General features: G+C 59.4%; 3 protein-coding genes across 5 annotated transcripts; 2 read left to right on the forward strand and 1 right to left on the reverse strand.

The window, feature by feature from the left end:
* Nucleotides 1–443: 443 nt before the first annotated feature.
* Nucleotides 444–5466, reverse strand: ZNF319 (zinc finger protein 319). Of its 2 annotated transcripts, none has more exons than XM_058846406.1 (2): nt 5327–5466; nt 444–3905 (listed from the first exon to the last, which is right to left on the reverse strand). In XM_058846406.1, exon 2 carries the CDS (start codon nt 3531–3533, stop codon nt 1872–1874), a length of 1662 nt encoding a protein of 553 aa, XP_058702389.1. In that variant the 5' UTR covers nt 3534–3905; nt 5327–5466; the 3' UTR covers nt 444–1871. The 2 variants fall into 2 exon arrangements, with proteins under 2 accessions (XP_058702389.1, XP_058702388.1); XM_058846405.1 differs by having other exon boundaries at nt 5317–5457.
* A 546-nt stretch (nt 5467–6012) lies between these two features.
* Nucleotides 6013–10451, forward strand: USB1 (U6 snRNA biogenesis phosphodiesterase 1). Of its 2 annotated transcripts, none has more exons than XM_058846408.1 (7): nt 6013–6071; nt 6256–6407; nt 6540–6723; nt 7219–7272; nt 8281–8386; nt 9029–9112; nt 9400–10451. In XM_058846408.1, the coding sequence occupies exons 1-7, from the start codon at nt 6052–6054 to the stop codon at nt 9502–9504; spliced, it is 705 nt and encodes a 234-aa protein (XP_058702391.1). In that variant the 5' UTR covers nt 6013–6051; the 3' UTR covers nt 9505–10451. The 2 variants fall into 2 exon arrangements, with proteins under 2 accessions (XP_058702391.1, XP_058702390.1); XM_058846407.1 differs by having other exon boundaries at nt 6020–6155.
* Nucleotides 10452–11351: 900 nt separating this feature from the next.
* On the forward strand, nt 11352–16772 carry MMP15 (matrix metallopeptidase 15). Its single transcript, XM_058846125.1, has 10 exons — nt 11352–11769; nt 12877–13025; nt 13279–13401; nt 13511–13818; nt 14053–14214; nt 14336–14559; nt 14676–14814; nt 15052–15202; nt 15310–15425; nt 15676–16772. Exons 1-10 carry the CDS (start codon nt 11662–11664, stop codon nt 16116–16118), a joined length of 1923 nt encoding a protein of 640 aa, XP_058702108.1. The 5' UTR covers nt 11352–11661; the 3' UTR covers nt 16119–16772.
* The last annotated feature ends 1356 nt before the right edge of the window (nt 16773–18128 follow it).

Genomic DNA, 18128 nt, shown 5'->3' on the forward strand with positions numbered 1-18128 from the left:
ACTTGCCATGGACAACAGTTATTGTTACAAATATATTGTTTGTAACTGTATATATAAAGTTATTATATATAACCTTGTCCTAATCACTTGTGCAGCACATGGGCAATTTACTGGCTGCTGTTCACTACAACCTCACAAGAGCACCAGCCAACACCACAAAAGAGGTGAGGCTTGGCAGGGACCCCTGAAGACCACCAGGTCTAACTCCTTACTTGCACAGGGTCAGCTACAGCAGGTTGTCCAGGACCACATCCAGTCAGGGACTAAACATCTCCACAGATGGATACTTAACATCTTACTATCTCCAAAGATGGAGAGGGGAAGGCTGGGGCGCAACCTAGGAGGCACATCTTCAACCTTCAAGGCATCTAACTGACATGCAATGGATCTCTTGGACATGAGAAGCCAGCAAATTCCTGCAGAGGAAAACACCTGAGGCTGCATCAACCTTACTGGGGGAGATTTATTTTTAAGTGATGTTTACAAGAAGTGTGCAAAACCTGAAAAATACAGACGAGGTAAAGAAAGGGCAAAGGGGTAAAACAGGACTCCTGCAAGAGGGGAAAAAATAGACTTCTCCTTTACCCACTGCTAACTTTGCCCTCCCCACGGAGCCAAGCCTGCAGTCCAGAAAGGATTCTCCTGGCTCGCTCTGGTTCCTCCAGCAAATCAGACATCAAGCCCCTGGCACGTGCTGTGGGTACTGCTGGCCATGGCAACACCTCTGCAGTTGTAGGGTATTGTAGTGTTCATCTCACCCATTAGTGTTGGAGCTGTCACAGCCCTTTGCCTGACCCTGCTGGGGGTACCACTATCAGCCCAAGGGGTGCTCAAGGGGCTGGAGGCAAGGTTCAGCAGGAGGGCTGGGTCCCTTGGGAAGCAGCTCCTGAACACCAGGCTTTTGGGAGCAGGGTATGAATGCTGTAACAGAATCATGGAACTGGTAGGGTCGGAAGGACTTTTGGAGATCATCTAGTCCAACCCCCCTGCTAAGTTAGGGTCACCTAAAGCAGGTTACACAGAAATATGTCCAGGTGGGTTTTGAATGCCTCCAGAGAGGGAGAATCCATGACCTCCTCCCTGGCAGACTGTCTCAGTGCTCCTTGCCACACTTTCTGGTAGCAGCACAGTGCTTCCTGCAGTTCCCCGTGCAGCTGGCAGGGACAGGGGGCAGGCAGGCTCACTCAGAACCCTTGCAGAGTGTGACAGCCAGCAACTGCAAAAGCAGCAATGCCAAAGTGCTTTTTGGAGCTGTGAAGCCCCATGGCTTTTCCCTTTCAACACTCTAGAAGGAGGGAGAGCAGGGGAGGTTGGGGCAGTCAAACACTAAGAATCTGAAACAATGCCCTCAGCTGAGCCTAGACCAAGTTGGGAGACCCCAGCAGCAGAAATCTGCTATCTCCATGCCAAGCAGAACACCCTGGGAGAAGGGAGGGTAGGCTCTGCCTTGCTCCTAAACCCTCTCCAGGAGGAGAGTCACCCAACCCTTCCCACCAGCCCTGCTAGGCAGGGAAGGGGAAAAAGGCTGCACACAAAGAGCTGGTGCCTGCAACAGACAGCTGAGCTCCCAGGACTGAAACTGCAGGTACAGCATGAACTACAGTCCAGGGAACACCAGGCATCTACAGGCACAGTTTCCTCTCTCCACCTCCCTCCTCTCCACCTGTTTGAGATGCTCACGCCGTCTGTTGCTACTTCGATACAGGTGGCATAACGACCACTGAGGCCAGAGGAAAGTTTACCTGCCCACACACCGTACCCCCGCTTTCCCCCACGCTCCCTGGAGGTTGCCAACAACCGAGGAGAGGGAAGGGAAGGCCGAGGCTCGGGAGCGTCCCATGCAAGCTGAAAGCCACCGTGGGGCGGGAGGCTCATGGCAAGCAGGCGGCCACCTGGTAGGCACCCTCGGCCGTGTGCTGGACGCTGTGCTCCTGCAGCAGGCCCAGGTCCAGGAACCGTTCCCCGCACCACATGCACTTGTACTGCTGCTCCCGGGCATGCACGCTGTGGTGTTTGTTGAGGTGCTCGCGCTGCTTGAAGGCCTTCTCACACGAGGAGCACTTGTAGGGCTTCTCACCCGTGTGCACGCGCCGGTGGCGCTGCAGGTCCGAGGCGTACTTGAACCGCTTTTCACAGTCGGGGCACTTGAGGGGCTTCTCGCGGGCCGGGTCGCAGCGGTGCTGCACGAACTCCGAGGAGGAGAAGAAACGTCTCTCGCAGAGCGTGCACTTGAGCGGCTTCTCGGCGCAGTGGGCCAGCTGGTGCTTCTGCAGAGCCGAGGCCCGCTTGTAGGACTTGTTGCACACCGTGCACTTGAAGGGCCGCTCCGCGTTCTGCACGCACTTGTGCCGCAGCAGTTCTGAGGACTGGTTGAAGCCTTTCTGGCACACGTTGCACTTGAAGAGGTTCTCTATGCCGTGCACGTGCTGGTGGTACACCAAGTGCGAGGGCTGCACGAAGCCCTTCTCGCAGAGGTTGCACTTGAAGCGCTCCTCGGCCTTGTGCGTGCGGCGGTGGCGCATGAGCGCGTACTGCTGCTTGAAGCTCATCTGGCACAGGTCGCACTTGAAGGGCCGCTCCTCGCTGTGCGTGCGCTCGTGCTGCCGCAGGTCCGAGGGACGCTTGAAGGCCTTCTGGCACTCCCCACAGCGGAAGGGCCGCTCCCCGCTGGGCGTGCAGGGGTGCTGCAGCAGCTCTGAGGACTCCTTGAAGTGCAGCTCGCAGACGTTGCACTTGAAGAGGTGCTCCCCCGAGTGCGCGTACATGTGGCGCACCAGGTGGGAGCGGTGCTTGAAGGTCTTCTCGCACACCGTGCACTTGTAGGGCCGCTCCGAGCTGTGCGTCCGTTTGTGGTGCACCAGGTGGGAGGACTGGCTGAAGCTCTTGTCGCACAGCGTGCACTTGTACGGCTTCTCACCCGTGTGGATGCGCTCGTGCCGGGACAGCTCCGAGAGGTGCTTGAAGGTTTTCTGACAGATGGAGCAGCTGTAGGGCTTCTCCGAGGGGTCGAGAGGCTGTGAATGCTCTACCTCAGGAGGCTTGTAGGTCTTCTCACAGATAGAGCACTTCATGGCGTTGCCGTTGTGGACGTTGTGGTGCTGCGCCAGCGAGGTCAGGAGGGAGAAGCCCATCTTGCAAACCCCGCACACAAAGGGCTTCTGCTCCACCTGGATACACTGGTGTTCAAGGAGGTCGGTGGCCTGGTGGAAGATCTTCAGGCACTGGGTACACTGGAAAGAGCGGTCATGGCCTGGCAAGCACTGGTGCTCATGGGGGTTGGAGAGGTGAGCGAGGTCATGGCCGCACACACCGCATTTGTGGGATGGCTCTCCAGCCTGGATGGGGGCGTGCTGGTGGTGCTGCAGTCCGGGGTCCGGCTGGAGCAGGATGCCGTACACGGCACAGCCCAAGGGGTTGTCAGCAGTGCTGGGAGGGATGGAGTGCTCTGGGAGGGTGGCTGCCCCAGCGTGGTGCTGCTGCGGTGGTGGCGGCTGCTGTGGTTGCTGCTGTTGCTGCTGCCAGCTGTCTGACATGCTTGGGAAAAAAAAATGGGATTTTAGCAGTGATAGCTTCAGCTTCCCAGTTGAAAGGGTTCAAGTAAAAGCAAAACCAAAAGATTCTGAGATCCTGATTCCCTGCAACTGATCCCCTGAAGTTGAGACCAGAAAATCCAGCCCACAGACAGGATCCTGGGAAGAAAAGACGTGGAGAGACTCCAGAGCCTCCTCCTTAGACCAGCACAAGTTCTTTATGGACTGATTTGGTCTGGCTTTTCCTTCTTTTGGACAAAAGAATGGGAGGCAGAGGCAAGTGCCTTGAAGACAAGAGGAGGCCCTTCTCCGTGCTGGCTGTGATGTGCTCACACTTGGGAAGGGTGCAGGAAGCAACCCAGGGAGCCGCTCTCTCTGCAAGAAAGAAGACAATTCATGTCAGGTCCTAGAAGAAATGTGGGCAATTCTCTATCAATCCTCCCCTACGGCTCTCTTTGAAAACTCTCCTGCATCCCTGCAAAGTTACCAGGAAGCCAATGTGGAAACGGAGCCCCACTTGCTGCTGAGCAAAGGGCCTGGGACAAGGATTTCACAGCCTGGAAAGGATTGGGCTCTGCCTGGACACAGACAGGCACATGTTTGGGTATTGTGCTCTCACGAGAGCCAGCACAACCGCTCAAGGCCCACTCAGCTCAGCCTTGAGTGAGTCACTGAATCTCCAGCACAGCTGTGGCACTGTCTGAGAACACTGGTCTCTCTGCACAGGCTATGCACCAAACATGGTGCAATGAAGAAGCAACCAGGTTAGATTTTACAGGTTTCAATGCAGATCCTAACATAATCCCACCCCAGCTGAAACACCTCTGTGAAATGGTTCTGCTCCTCTTTACACAAGGGATGTATGCAAAGCATTTCCCCCTCTCTGGGCAGCACTTGTAGACTGGAAGAGCCAAAGAGCTCAGGAGAAGATTTGCCCTCAGTGTTATCCTATCCTCAGAAAGAACACAGAAACCACAGGGATCACTCTGTGAAGAAAAAAGAAGAGTTAAAGCAGTGACTTAGCTGAACCTCCTACCAAACCATGGAATAAAAGCACACTGAAGCCAAATAACCTATGCCAGAGCTGCAGCCAGGCCTTGCTACAGAGCATCATCAGGCTTGCGCTCACCGAAAAGTTCCAGTCTTTCTAGAGATGTCCAATAAAACCTGCCACCAACTTAGAGAAGAATAAGACCCACCAGCAAGCAGCAGACAGCAGCAGAGTCAACACACCTCAAGAGAGAAGGTGCAAGCTGTGGTGAGCCTAGAGCCCCTCAGCCGATAAGAGCACTCCCATGTCTATGTGAAAAACCTGCCCTCAGGGTAAGGAAATCCTTGGTCTGCCACGAGAGTGGTTAGTCTGGAGCTAAGCAATAAAGAGCACCAGAGAATGCCACTTCCAAGCATCCCCACCTCCACCGGCACCCAAGCTGAGACTGGGTTGAGCCCCACAGCTCAGGTGGTGCCGGACCCACGTCTGACTGTGGGGACACTTCATTGTTTTGTGGTCCAGCACAGTTTCGGGCAGTAAAGTCCCCAAAGGCCCCATCGCAGCCCTGTCGGCACGCAGGATGCCCTCCTCCTACAGAGCTCACCTTGACGAAGCGAGAGCTCGCAGTGACGGTACCTGCATCCGAGCTCGGCGGGACACCAAACTTCAGCCCGGCACGGGCGCCACCTTCCCCCACACACCCCGCGAACCGTGGCAGGATGAACCCACCGGCGACGCAACCCGGCCTAACGGGGAGGGGAGATTGTGCCCCTCGCAGGGAAGAGCGATACCAACCTTGGCTTACCGAGGGCTCTGCGCGGGGACCCGCGTCGCCGCCAGCTCCAGCCTAACTCATCCCTCCGTGGGAGGTGGGAAGCGACAACCATTTAGGGAGCGCGGTCGGGAGCGCAGAGGTACTTTCAAACTGGCGAGGCGGCCTACTCGGCATGGCCCGGCCCGCTCCCGCCGGGCCCGGGCCGCCTCAGGGCCGCGGGGCGCGGGGGCGGCCGGGGAGCTCGCAGGCCACCAGCAGCCGCCGCCGCCGCAGCCCGCGGCCAGGCCCGGCCCGCCGCTCGCCGCTCCCCATCGGGCGGCCCCGCTGGCAGCGCGGGGACGGCGCCCCGAGGCCTTCACCGCCGCCGCGCCGGGAGGCCCCGCGGTGGGCTCGGGTGCAGGGGGACGCTGCCCGCCCGGGGCCGCCCCCGCCCCGGCGAGGCGCACACAAAGGGCGGCGGCGGCGGCCGGGCCGCTCACCTGCGGCGGGAGGAGGCCTCGCCGGCGGCAGGGCCGCGGCCTGCGCGCTGCGCCCGAGCCCCGCGCTGGCGTGGAGGCGGGAGCCGGGATGGAGGAAGGGAGGGAGGGAAGGGAGCGAGCGGCGGGCGGGAGCGCAGCGGAGGGAGCGGGCCGGGGCGGCCGCGGCGGCGGCGGAGGAGGCGGGGCGGGCGCGGCGGGTGCTGCCCCCTGCCGGGCCGCGCCGGCAACTGCGCGGCCGCGGGGAGCGAGCGGGGTGTCCCGGCGGGTGCGGCGGCCATGAGCGCCGCGCTGGTGGGGTACAGCAGCTCCGAGGAGGAGCAGGAGCAGGAGGAGAAAGGGGGGAGCCGGGGCGGCGGCGCGCAGGGGCCTCCCGGGGCCAGGTGGGTGCGGTGGGGTGGTGGCGGCAGGAGCGCGCGGGAGGCGGGAGCGTGCGGCCTTCCTCCTCCTCTTCCTCGATCTCACCCCGCTCCGGTCCCGCAGCGCCGGCCGCCCCCGCCTGCCCGCGCCCGCCGGCCTGCCGGGAGACCTGGACCCGGAGGAGGCCGTGAGCGATGACAGCTCCCGGCACGGCGGCCGCGTGCGCGGCTTCCCCCACGAGCGGGGCAACTGGGCCACGCACGTCTACCTGCCCTGTAGGTACCGGGACCGGCATGGGTCCGGGACCGGCATGGGTCCGGGACTGGGGGGATGGCGGGACGGAACTCAGCCCGCCGGTGCCGGCGGGGATGCGCGGCCAGCGCTGCTCTGACGGCGCTGCCCCGCAGACATTGCCCAGGAGGAATTCCTGGAGCTGCTGGAGCTGCTGGTGTCCCGCGCCCGCACCTACGTCCCGTCGCTGGCTGCCATGGAGGAGTTCCACCTGAGCCTCTCGCAGTGCGTGGTGCTGCGCTACCACTGGATTGAGCCCTTCGTTCGCTCCCTCAGGGAGCGCCTGGCCGCCTTCCACAGGTGGGTTTGGCAGCGCCCCGGGAGAGCGCTCCTCACACCCCTCCTCTGCCCTCGGCATCCGTGTTTCACCAGCATCCACGCCCTAAGGTGTCCCTGGCAAATGGTGCTGGCAGAACATTAAAGCCTGGGGATTTTTCCTCACTGCCTCAGGATCTGGCACCAGACACATCAGGTTTTGGCTTTCCAGGATCAGGCCAGAGCTGTGCCATCCCTTAAACCATGGATGATTTTGTTGTTTACATCTGGCGTAGGCACTGGCTGAGCATCAGCTGCTTCAGGGCTTCTGTCATTGTCCAGATTTTGGAGGGCTGGAAACAGGAGGGGAATTAATTAATTTGAGCCCCAAAAGGTTCTGGTTGCACCAGTTTGGTCCAACTGCAGCACACATTTGCCTGTATCTTTCCATGGCTTGGTAACAATCCTGGCCCCTTCTCATCTTTTTTTTTTTTTTTCTTTTCCCCCCCTAGAGCTGAAATAGGATCTTTCTTATTTCAGGTTCTTCTGTGTGGCTGACCAAGTGAAGGTTTACACCAACCAGAACAAAACCAGGTGAGTGCACAATGGAGCAGCCTGCCTGCCCCAGGAGAATGCTGAACAAGGTGCTGGGTGGACGGGAAGTGTCACCCCGTCTGTCCCACAGTTGGTCTGTGTGACAACACAGTATGTGATCACCTCCAGATCATCTCCAGACATTTCACACCTTCCCCTAGCCATCTGTACAAATTTTTAGCTTTGGCGCTGATTCTCTGCAAGCCTTTGGTCTCATTAGCTGGTGTGCATAGCCTGGGGCGAGCAGAGCGGGACCACCTCTTTTGGCAGCACTGCCAGTCGTGAAATTGTAGTGCAGGTCTTCCAAGAGCTGGAGAGAAATAGCTGAGATGGTGCTAATTCTCCTGGGTGTCAGCTCAGAAGCCTGATTCCAACGAATGCAATTAGTTTTTTTGAATGTCAAAGCAAAGGTGATTAAAACAGCGAAAAGTTGCTGAATCTGGTGGGAAAGGCAGCCCAATAGTCCTGGGTAGGAAAAAGTGGATATGGAACCTGGATGACAATTGAATCTTCTGCTTCTCTCCTGGAGGGGAAGAAATGATGACTCTAAATGACTCTAGAAGGTGTCATCCCAACAGTCCGGGAGGAAGTGCTGACCTCTTTGTCACTTGGTACTTCCCATTCCCTGCTTCCTCTCACGCTGTAAAACCTCTCCAGCAACTTCCACTTTTTTAATGCAGCTTCTGCATGGGCACGACACTCTGCTGAGATTCCCATCCAGTGCATCCTTTGCCTGGAAAATTAATTTTCATGTCCCAAAAGGTACTGAGTTAATCTAGTAAACCTACCTGGTTTGTCATCCAGTCCTACTTCTCCCTGCTACCACATCTTCTGTTTTTCTTCAGAATACAGTCAGCATCCCTGGATGCATAAACCTGGTATTCCTCAGAATTTCTTGTGTTAGGGAGTAGGGAACTTGCCCAGTAGGAATGCAGGGAGAAGTATTCTTAGGGCTGTGCTTTCTGCAACATAAAAGAGTCCTTGCTGTCTCTCCTTGCCTTTCTTTAGGACCTTTATTGGCTTGGAGGTCTCTGCTGGGCATTTCCAGCTGCTGGAGCTGGTGTCGGAGGTAGATGGAGTTCTAGAGGAATTTGACCTTCCCACATTCTACAAGGTGAGGCGTTTCCTGCTTACTCCCCTGCCAGTCTGGACATGCTGGCTGGTTCCCTGCAAGATGTACACTCAAATAAACAGGAGTCAGTTGCAGTGGCTGCCCTGCATGGAAGCAGAGTTGTCCTAGGATAGAATGGGCACTGTGGGACTGAGGATAATCCTTGTGTCTTTGTCTTGGGCTCCTTTCTTGGACATTAGTCCAGAGTTTTTGCTTAGTACTAGCTTTGGGATCAGGCTTGGGATTTTGAAGGGCCAGACCCCTTCAGTTTGCCTGTCTCCAGAGCCAAACAGGGAGCTCATGTGGGTTATTCAGAAGTGACCCATGTACCTGCTCTACGACCAGTGCTGAGAGATTCTCCCACAGCTGCAGAGTTGAGCACAGAGAGGTTGGGAACCAGGCAGCCTTGCCCACTGGTGTCCAGAAGGGCTGGTTTGGGAAGCCCAGGACTCCTCTTGCCTCCAGCACTGTCCAGATCTGCTCTGTAGCTGTTGGGTTGGCAGAGGGGACTCTCAGCTTTGGGATCCTCCAGCCTCTGTGATCCCAGACAGGGCAGCAGCATCATGCCACATCTCCCACTGTGGCTCTGTGCATCAAGCAAAGCCTTCTTTAGCCCTTACATTCTTATCCCTGTTTTGTCTTCAGGACCCATCGTTCCACATCAGCTTGGCCTGGTGTGTCGGGGACCTGTCTGGCAGGCTGGAAGGGCAGTGTCTGCGGGAGCTCCAGGTGTGTCCCCACGTGGTATGGGAGCAGGGGGAGGGCAGGGCTGGAGTCCAGCCACATCTCCCTGCCAGGGTTGGAGAGTGGGAAATCCACTGAGCAGGACAAACTTCACTGGGCTAAAAGATGAGAAGCTTTTTGGAGGGAGCATGTATTAAGCACTCTCCTGAGGGAAGTCAGAGGCTTCCAGCTGCAAATGGCTTCATCTGTGGCTTGCTTCAGAGAGGGAGCTGCCGACTCTATCCTCTGGCAGATCCTCCTTCCTGGTATTGACTCCTGCCTCTATTTTCCAGGACATTGTGGATGGGTTTGAGGAGTCAGCATTCCTGCTGCGTATCCAATGGGAGCAAATCCGCTGCAAATCAGGGAACAAGTATTTCTCCTTCCCTTTGAGGTAGGGGCAGGTGGGGCTGTGCGTTTTGGAGCCTTGAAGAGCCTGATGCTGGACCAAGGACTGTTGTCTGGCACAGCTCTGGGTGGCGTGGGTTGTCACGCACCTCCAAGCTCTTCTTGCCTGCTCAGCGTCTCTGCGGTGTTTGTGGCCTCAAGTCGGGCTACTTCCAGTTTGAGCTGCTGGCTGAAGAAAACTGTGTTTGTAGCAGATTCCATCCTCGCTGCTGGATGTGCTGCAGTCAGCACCGGTGGTTCCAGACATCCCACAGTCACTAATTTTGCTGATTTTTTTAAAAAAAGAAAAAAATAAATCTTCAAAAGCCATAGATGCCTTATGGGAAGGAGGAAGAAGGTAGCGTGGGAAGCTGCTACTAAAGGGAGAGTGTCTCACACAGTGGGAAGTAGCAGTGCCAGATTGTTGGGAGGCTCTGGGCATGTTTTGAGTAGCAAGAGGCAAGGACAAGGAGCTGGATCCTCTTCCCTGAGTGTTTTCCTACTGTAAGCCAGCTTGGTTGAGCTCCTGAGTCATGTTGTGTCCGTCTCACACTGCTGCTGCCTGTGTAGAGACATTGCAGTGTCTGATCCTTTTGCCAAACAACAAGAGCTTGCTGCCAGGTGTGGAATGGACAGTCAGTGTTTGCCTGAGATGGGAGGGCAGTCCCCTCAGGTCAGTCAAGGGGTTGCAGCTCCTGCCCAGGCTCCACACTTTTTCCCTGTGTGATCAGCACCCCAGATGGATGATGACCCAGGGGATCGCAGGCTGGACACTGTCCCTTGGGAGAAGCTCCTTTTTAATCCTTTTGTTCCTGTGGGTTGGTCAGCTGCAACCTCTCAGGTAGTTGGAACAAACAGGATGCAGATGTGATGTGCTGAATCTTTTATTCTGTGTCTGTTAGTCCATGTCTGTCCGGGACTTCTGAGCAGTAAAAATCTATCTCCTCATGTCATAAAACTGTGTCTGTGGTGTATTTTAGACATGCACAACTCCTGCAGGCTTCACGTGAGGCCACGTCTGTCAGTGCTCCTGTGAGCTCCATGCTGCCTGTCCTGGCACACCACAGTGGCTTTGTCTGTGGGAACATCTCCATACAGTCGGGATTTGTGTCCCTGGGAGCATCGCAGCCAGTTGCTGCTGCCAGCAGCCTTTTGAAGTCCTTAACAAAAAAATCTGTTAAGTCTTTAGCCAGTTAGTTTCCCGAATGGGGATCTGCAAGATAAGTTTCTTTTGGGGGAAGGAAAAACAAACAAATGTAGAGATATATTTAGCCCCTGGGGACTTAAGTGAAACCGGTTTCTCCCAGGTTAATGCTCAACCACCGGCCCCAGCCGGGCCTGGCACAACACGCAGTTGTGTAACACCGGGTGTCAGAGACCGCCGGGACAGGGGACGATGGCTGTGGGGACAAAGTCGGGGGATGTGGCGGCTGCCGGCGGGGCCTGAGGGCGGCAGGGCCCGGGCCGGGGGGTTCTGTCCGGGGCCGGGGGGTTCTGCCCAGGGGGTTCTGTCCAGGGCCGGGGGGTTCTGCCCGGGGCCGGGGGGTTCTGCCCGGGCCCGGGGGTTCTGCCCGGGGGGTTCTGTCCGGGGCCGGGGGGTTCTGCCCGGGTCTGGGGGTTCTGCCCGGGGCCGGGAGGTGCTGTCCGGGGCCGGGAGGTGCTGTCCGGGGCCGGGAGGTTCTGCCCGGCCCGAGGAGTTCTGCCCGGGCCCGGGGGGTTCTGCCCGCGGCTCCACCGCGCACACACGTGCGGGGGGGCGGCCCCGCCTCCGCCGGCCCCGCCCCGCTTGGGCCCCGCCCCTGCCGCGGCCCCGCCCAGCCCGCTCCCACCGCTCCCCGCCGCCGCCGCGCCCGCCTTCCGCCAGCCGCTCCGGTGCTCCCGGCGGCGGGCAGAGCGCGGCAGGGCAGCCGAGCGGAGCCGGGCCCCGCCGCACCGCACCGGCCGCCCATGTGCCGCGCGCCGCCGTCCTGACCTCACGCACAAAAGGCGGGCCGGGAGGCGACGGGCCGCGCCTGGCAGCGCCGCCCATGCACCGTGCGCAGCCCCCCGCGGCGGCTCGGCCCCGGGCCATGAGGGCGGCGTAGCTCCGACACCGCCGCGCTCGGCCCGGCCCGGCCCGGCCCGGCCCGGCGCGGCCGGGGGCAGCCGCGACCCGGCGGCGGCGCGGAATGGGAGGAGGGGGCGGCGCCCCCTGGCGGGCGGGCGGGCGCCTCCCGCCGCTCGTGGTGCTGCTGGTGCTGCTGGCGGGGGCGGCGGGCGAGGAGATCAACGCCGAGGTGAGCCACGGGCCCGGGGCTCGGGCACCCCCACCGCCCCTCCGGCACCTGCGGGCCCGCCGCACCGCCGGCCCGGGCAGGTGCAGGCGGGGCGGGGAACGGGGGGGGATCCGGGTAGCCCCCCGGGGTGGCGGGCAGCGGGCGCTGGGTGTGGGGAAGGAAGCGCTTTGTGCCCGGCGGGGGAGGGGGTGAAAGGGGCTTTTGATAAAAGCTCTGCTCCACCACCCTGCCGGGGGAAGGGGAGTGGGTGTAGAAGAAACAGATTTAATGTTTTTAGAAATAAGAATGTTAAGCCGTTTTTGGAACAAAAAAAAAAAAAAGTGATAGGAAAAGAATTGGGATTGGGAAAGGATTGGAGAACCTGGAGAAAAAGACTTGGAAAAGAAAAAAGAATTGGAAGAGGAATAAGACTTGGAAAAGGAGAAAGATTTGGAAGAGGAATAAGACTTGGAAAAGGAAAAAGAATTGGAAGGAATTTAGGAAAAAAGCTTTAAAGATTAAAAGGAAACCCCCCCTAATTTGGAAAATAAAAGCGAAGAATAAGAGGAAAAAAGAAAGTTACAAAAGAGTAATAATAAAGATAAAAATAAAATGCAATTAAAGCAGACAAGAGGAGGCGGAGGCTGGGGCAGGAAGGAAGAGCCCCAGCGGGCGCGCCCCAGCACCCTCCTGCCCCCCGCCCTGGAGCTGCAGCCCCGCAGGACAGAAGCCCCTTTGTGGGTGCAGGCCGGGGTGAGGGTCCCAGGCTTCACATCCCTCAGCAGCTCCCCGGGGACGCCTCCAGAGGAGGACAGGGACGGGAAGCCCGCAGGCAGCCTGGCCCCCTGCCAGCTGCCTCGTCCCTGGAGTCAGAGCATCCGGCAGGAGCCCCCCGAGTTCACCGGATCCCCCACCTTTCAGGCAGGGCAAGGACCCTGTGCCCTGCTGCCGCACCGCTCAGGGTTGGCATTTGCTGCTGGCAGCTGCCACTGACCCCTGTGAAGGGACACGGAGCTGGAGCACAGCCGGGCAGGGGGACAGATCCTTCCCCTGTGGATGTTGGGGAGCTCCAGGTCCCGCGGTGGGGCTGCTCCCTGCCGGGGCTGACGCGCGGCTCTCCCGGTGCAGGCATGGCTGCGGCTCTATGGGTACCTGCCGCAGCCCAGCCGCCGGATGTCCACCATGCGCTCGGCTCAGACCTTCTCTGCGGCGCTTGCCGAGATGCAGAAGTTCTATGGAATCACCGTCACCGGCGTCCTGGACGAGGAGACCAAGGCGTGAGTTCCTCCATTGTCCCCTCGCTCAAGCAGATGGCAGCTCTGCTCCCAGGCTCTGTGGTTTTCTCTGACAGCCCCAGGGCTCTGCCAGTGCCTGGAAAAGTGGGTGCTGTCCCCCTTGGGAGCTCCTTCTCCCTTTTCAGGGGCTGCACCTCTGCAGCCAGGATATTGTCCCTGCTGTCTGTGGGTGCTGTAACCCCTCAGGGACCTTGGCTGGGGTGGGCTGAGCCCTGGCTCGGTGTCCTCCTGGCAGGTGGATGAAACGTCCCCGCTGTGGGGTCCCGGATCAGTTTGGAGCACGGATGAAGTCCAACATGCGTCGGAAGCGGTACGCGCTGACAGGGCGGCGCTGGAGCCAGAACCACCTCACCTTCAGGTACCCAACACTGCCAGGGATTCCCTCCCCCAAGCCCATGGAGAGCCATGGATCCCCTCAGGGAATGAGTGCTGCTCCAGGCCTTCCCTAGTGAATTCTGTATCCCCAGCATCCAAAACTACACGGAGAAGCTGGGTCGGTACCACTCACACGAGGCTGTCCGACAAGCTTTCCGGGTGTGGGAGCAAGCCACGCCGCTGGTTTTCCGGGAGGTGGCCTACGAGGACATCCGGCAGAAGAGGAAGAAGGAGGCTGACATCATGGTGCTCTTTGCCTCTGGATTCCATGGAGATAGCTCTCCTTTTGATGGCCTTGGAGGATTTTTGGCTCATGCCTATTTTCCTGGCCCTGGCATGGGGGGGGACACGCATTTTGACTTGGATGAGCCCTGGACGCTGGAGAATGCGGATGTGTCTGGTGAGTTGAGGGCCAAGGAGGTGGTAAAGGTGACCAGAGGAACCTGGTGGCCTTCTGGGCTGGAGGAGGGGGGTCTGTGCTTGGGTGGACAGGGGTGGCAGAAAGAGCAGGTCCACCATGGGTGATGCAGGCTGATCCCGCTGAAGTACCCCTGTTGCAGGGTGCTGGGTCCAGGGGTCCACCTCATGTGTCATGTCCTTCATCCCCTCTTGTTGATGGTGCCTCTCCATGCAGGGAACAACCTTTTCCTGGTGGCTGTGCATGAGCTGGGGCACTCGCTGGGCTTGGAGCACTCCAGCAACCCCAGTGCTATCATGGCCCCCTTCTACCAGTGGATGGACACGGAGAACTTCCAGCTGCCCGAGGATGACCTCAGGGGCATCCAGCAGCTCTACGGTGAGGAGCTGGTTGGGGGATCATCCCAGAGGTGGGATTCTGGGCATGTGTGTGGGGAAAATGAGGTTCAGGTGCTGTTGGTGTGCATCACTACATCACTTGTCTCACCTGCCCGATCCAGGTACTGCAGATGGGCACCCTCAGCCCACCAAGCCTTTGCCCACCGTGACACCCCGGAGACCTGGCAGGCCAGACCAGAGACCCCCTAAACCTCCCTCTCCGGGGAATCCAGAGCGACCACCCAAACCTGGCAGCCCGGACCGACCTGACCAGTATGGCCCTGACATCTGTGATGGGGACTTCGACACGGTGGCAGTGCTGCGTGGGGAGATGTTTGTATTCAAGGTACCTGCCAGGACCTTATCCTGCCCCTTCCTTGGGTCTGTGGGTGGGAGGACCCCTCAGCAAGGTGACTGTCCCTGTGTCTCCCCATGCTCTGCCAACACCCTGTTTCTTTCCAGGGCCGGTGGTTCTGGAGAGTCCGGCACAACCGGGTGCTGGACAACTACCCCATGCCTATTGGGCACTTCTGGCGGGGCCTCCCTGGGGACATCGATGCTGCCTATGAGAGGCATGACGGGAAGTTCGTCTTCTTTAAAGGTGAGCAGGGAAGCTGGATGGGAAGGCTGAGGTGGAAGCGAGACCCCAGTGCCCCCCACAAAGCTGCTGAGAGCTGGTTGGCTTCATCCCATCCTGACCCACCTCCCCAGCCAGAGCTGCTGTGTGATGCTAAGGGGTCGGGGTGGCCACAGGCATCTACCACTATCCATTTGTGTATCTGCCATAGCAGCTGGGCAGGACCTTCTCATCCCCCTTCTCCAACTCTTTCCACTCCAGGTGACCGGTACTGGCTCTTCCGAGAAGCCAACCTGGAGCCTGGGTACCCACAGCCCCTGGTCACCTATGGGCAGGGCATCCCCTACGACAGCATTGACACGGCTGTCTGGTGGGAACCCACGGGACACACCTTCTTCTTCCGTGGGGACAGGTGAGTGAGTGTCTGTGGGGTTCTCCCTGCTCTGCTGCTTCCTGGCCCCTGTCAGGGGGCAGGGGGAACCCCTGTGTTCGTCACGTACTCCCCACCTCACTCCCCAGATACTGGCGCTTTAACGAGGACACACGCTCGGTGGACCCTGGGTACCCAAAGCCCATCTCTGTGTGGGTGGGCATCCCTCCCTCGCCCAAGGGAGCCTTCCTCAGCCCGGATGCCTGTAAGTAGAGGAGGAGAGAGGTGGATGGTGGTGGTGGTGGGGGGTCTCAGGGATGAGATTATCCCTCTGATAGCCTGGCCTCATGGGATGGACTTGGGGACAGTGTCTGGGAGTCAGCAGTGAATCCTTTTCTGAAGGATTTCACCAGTCCTGGAGCAAAATGCTGTCTTGGGCATCTGCAGGGGTGCCCAGGTTCTGCAGCGTCCTGTGCCCACCAACTTACCCCTTGTCTCCATCTTCTCTCCTCCAGCCTCCACCTACTTCTACAGAGGCACAAAGTACTGGAAGTTCGACAATGAGCGTCTCAAGACAGAGCCAGGCTATCCCAAATCCATCCTACGGGACTTCATGGGCTGCCACACAGAGCTGGTCCCAGACCCCAATCCCCGCTGGCCCGATGTGGACCGACCCCCCTTCAACCCTGATGGGGATGGGGGGACTGAAGGTGAGGAGGAGGAGGAGGAAGAGGAAGATGAGGATTACAGCGAGGGAGATGGCCAGCCAGGCAGGGACGTGGACGTGGTGGTGCAGATCGACGAGTACACACGCACCATGAGCGTGGTCATGGTGCTGGTGCTGCTGGTGCTGCTGCTCTGCATCCTGGGCCTCATCTACGTCATCGTCCAGATGCAGAGGAAGGGCGCACCACGAATGCTCTTGTACTGCAAGCGCTCCTTGCAGGAGTGGGTCTGACCCTGGCTCCCTCCCACAACCGCCCCCGCCACCATGGTGCTAAGATGGACCTGACACCCCCTCCCCTTGACCCTCACCACGGCCTCGGCCCCTCTACCCCATTGTTGCTTGATGGCTCCAGCCTCAGAAAAGGGGGGATGCCCAACCCCCCCAGCCCCTCCAGAGCAGCCGGGCTGGGACCGGGGATGGTCATGGGGGGGCTGGAGGGCATCCAGGCCCTGCCTGCTCCCCAGTGCCTGTGCATCCCCTAGCCGTGACCCTCAGGCTGCCACCCATCACGTGCCTGCATCTGCCACGGGTCCCTGCAGGGTCCCTTCCTCCTGTGTGAGCCCGCTGCAGCTGGGGTGGTGAGTGGGCTGGGGGCTGCTCACAAGTGCTGTGGGCTGGCAGGTCTCAGCCACTGGCACCTGCGGTGGCAGGGAAGGGAGAGCTGAGCTCACAGCTGTGTTTCCTGTTGACCCACGGGGATACAGGGATGTGGTGCCTAAAGACAGCACGAGTTGGGAGATGCCGCCTCTGCAACCCTGCTGGGGCTCAGCTCGGTCCGGGCCCTGCTGCTGCCCCGTGGGACGAAGCCCTGGGGCACGTGGCCCTGTGGGCAGGGCAGTGGGCACGGCCGCCTTGTATGTCCATTAAACGGGTCGGGTGTGTGGAGAGCTGTGGTGCCGTCGTCCTTCCTGCCGCGGGGGTGCCCTGGGAGGGATTGGGCAAATTCTGTGCTAACGGGGCTTGTCTGGGGGGGGTCACCCTGCATGGCACCCCCAGAGGAGCGGGTGCCATGCTATGGGATGGAGGGAAGGGGCCAGCATGGCTAGTGATGTCCCTGCAGCAGTCCCTGCCCTAGGGCTGCCACTTTAGGGGGGGCCAGCTAAAGCAGCCCCCCCCACCCCCATCAGGGGACAGAGCGGCCTTTCAGCAGCTCCCATGGCAGTGACAAGGGCCTGGCTGGGAACACAGCGTGCCTTGTTCTCCCCCAGCCAGCACTGCTCTTCAGCCCCGGGCAGCCGCCTCCCTTCCCTGTGCAGGGGCTGGCAGCAGCTGGGGACCCTCCTGGAGTCACTTCACAGGGTCCTTCAGATCCCTGTCCCCACGTGGCCCTGTTGAGTTTCCTGGGGGGAAGGGGTGGCCATATCCTGTCTCACCATTGCTGTCTAGGCAGAGGAAGGCAAGAGGAGTCACAACTGCTGCAGTGATCAGGGAAATAATCACGGGAGTGGGAAAGATTAGACTTCAGGGGTAGGAAACTCACTTTATCTGGGGAAAAATGTTGCTCAGCCATTAATGGAAAGAAAAATCATAGAGGTAGTGATGGAGGTAGTGGTGTCTCTGCCTCTGCTGGTGATGTGATGATCACAGAGGTGGCAGCCAGAGCCAGGTTTGTTCTGCAGGTGCAGCCTTGGGGTGGGCAGCAGAGGCCTGGCACAGTTGCTGCACTGGCAGGGAGGCTGGTTGGGCTGTGCTGGGCAAGGGGGTTGTGTGAACCTGACCCATCCCTGTGGGAATGACGCTGTGGAATTGGGGAGTGTCCCCATGTGGAAGTTGACTCCAGTCAACATCCTTGCTTCCTCCAGCCTCCCCTGAAGCAGGACCAGGCCCAGCACTGTGCCTGCACCTGTGCCCTGCCTCTTTACTCCAGGCACTTCTGTCTTGGTGCACCCCTGACCTGCTCCTCTTGCCCTGGTGCTCCAGCTGCTCCTTTGTCCTCATGCCCTCCCGCCAGCCCTGGTGGATGGGTGGGAGGGCTGCCCCACTTCATGGATGAGCATACGAAGCCTTCCCCTATCCTTCCCCCTCCCCAGGGCCCAGAGCTGCTGGCTCAGTTCCCGACTGCTACAACCACTTCCCAGCACTGAATTACCCTGAGCTGCCCAACCACTCTTCAGCCACTAATTACTGTAAAAGGGAAGGACTGATGCTGGCTCTCACCCCACTTTCCTGGTACTGGGGGAGAACCCTGTGGTCTGAGTCACCCATCCCCTGCCCCAGCCTCCGTCCCTGCCCACACTGGGC

Source organism: Poecile atricapillus, chromosome 10 (genome assembly GCF_030490865.1).
Source record: "Poecile atricapillus isolate bPoeAtr1 chromosome 10, bPoeAtr1.hap1, whole genome shotgun sequence".
Taxonomy (NCBI): Eukaryota; Metazoa; Chordata; class Aves; order Passeriformes; family Paridae; genus Poecile; species Poecile atricapillus.

Coding starts and splice junctions, on each gene's coding strand:
- MMP15 (XM_058846125.1), top strand. CDS start 11,662: ATGGGAGGAGGGGGCGGCGCCCCCTGGCGGGCGGGCGGGCGCCTCCCG. Junction 14,815..15,051: donor GAAGTTCGTCTTCTTTAAAG/GTGAGCAGGGAA, acceptor TTTCCACTCCAG/GTGACCGGTACTGGCTCTTC. Junction 15,426..15,675: donor CTTCCTCAGCCCGGATGCCT/GTAAGTAGAGGA, acceptor TCTCTCCTCCAG/CCTCCACCTACTTCTACAGA.
- ZNF319 (XM_058846406.1), bottom strand. CDS start 3,533: ATGTCAGACAGCTGGCAGCAGCAACAGCAGCAACCACAGCAGCCGCCA.
- USB1 (XM_058846407.1), top strand. CDS start 6,052: ATGAGCGCCGCGCTGGTGGGGTACAGCAGCTCCGAGGAGGAGCAGGAG. Junction 6,156..6,255: donor CAGGGGCCTCCCGGGGCCAG/GTGGGTGCGGTG, acceptor CCGGTCCCGCAG/CGCCGGCCGCCCCCGCCTGC. Junction 9,113..9,399: donor AGTGTCTGCGGGAGCTCCAG/GTGTGTCCCCAC, acceptor TCTATTTTCCAG/GACATTGTGGATGGGTTTGA.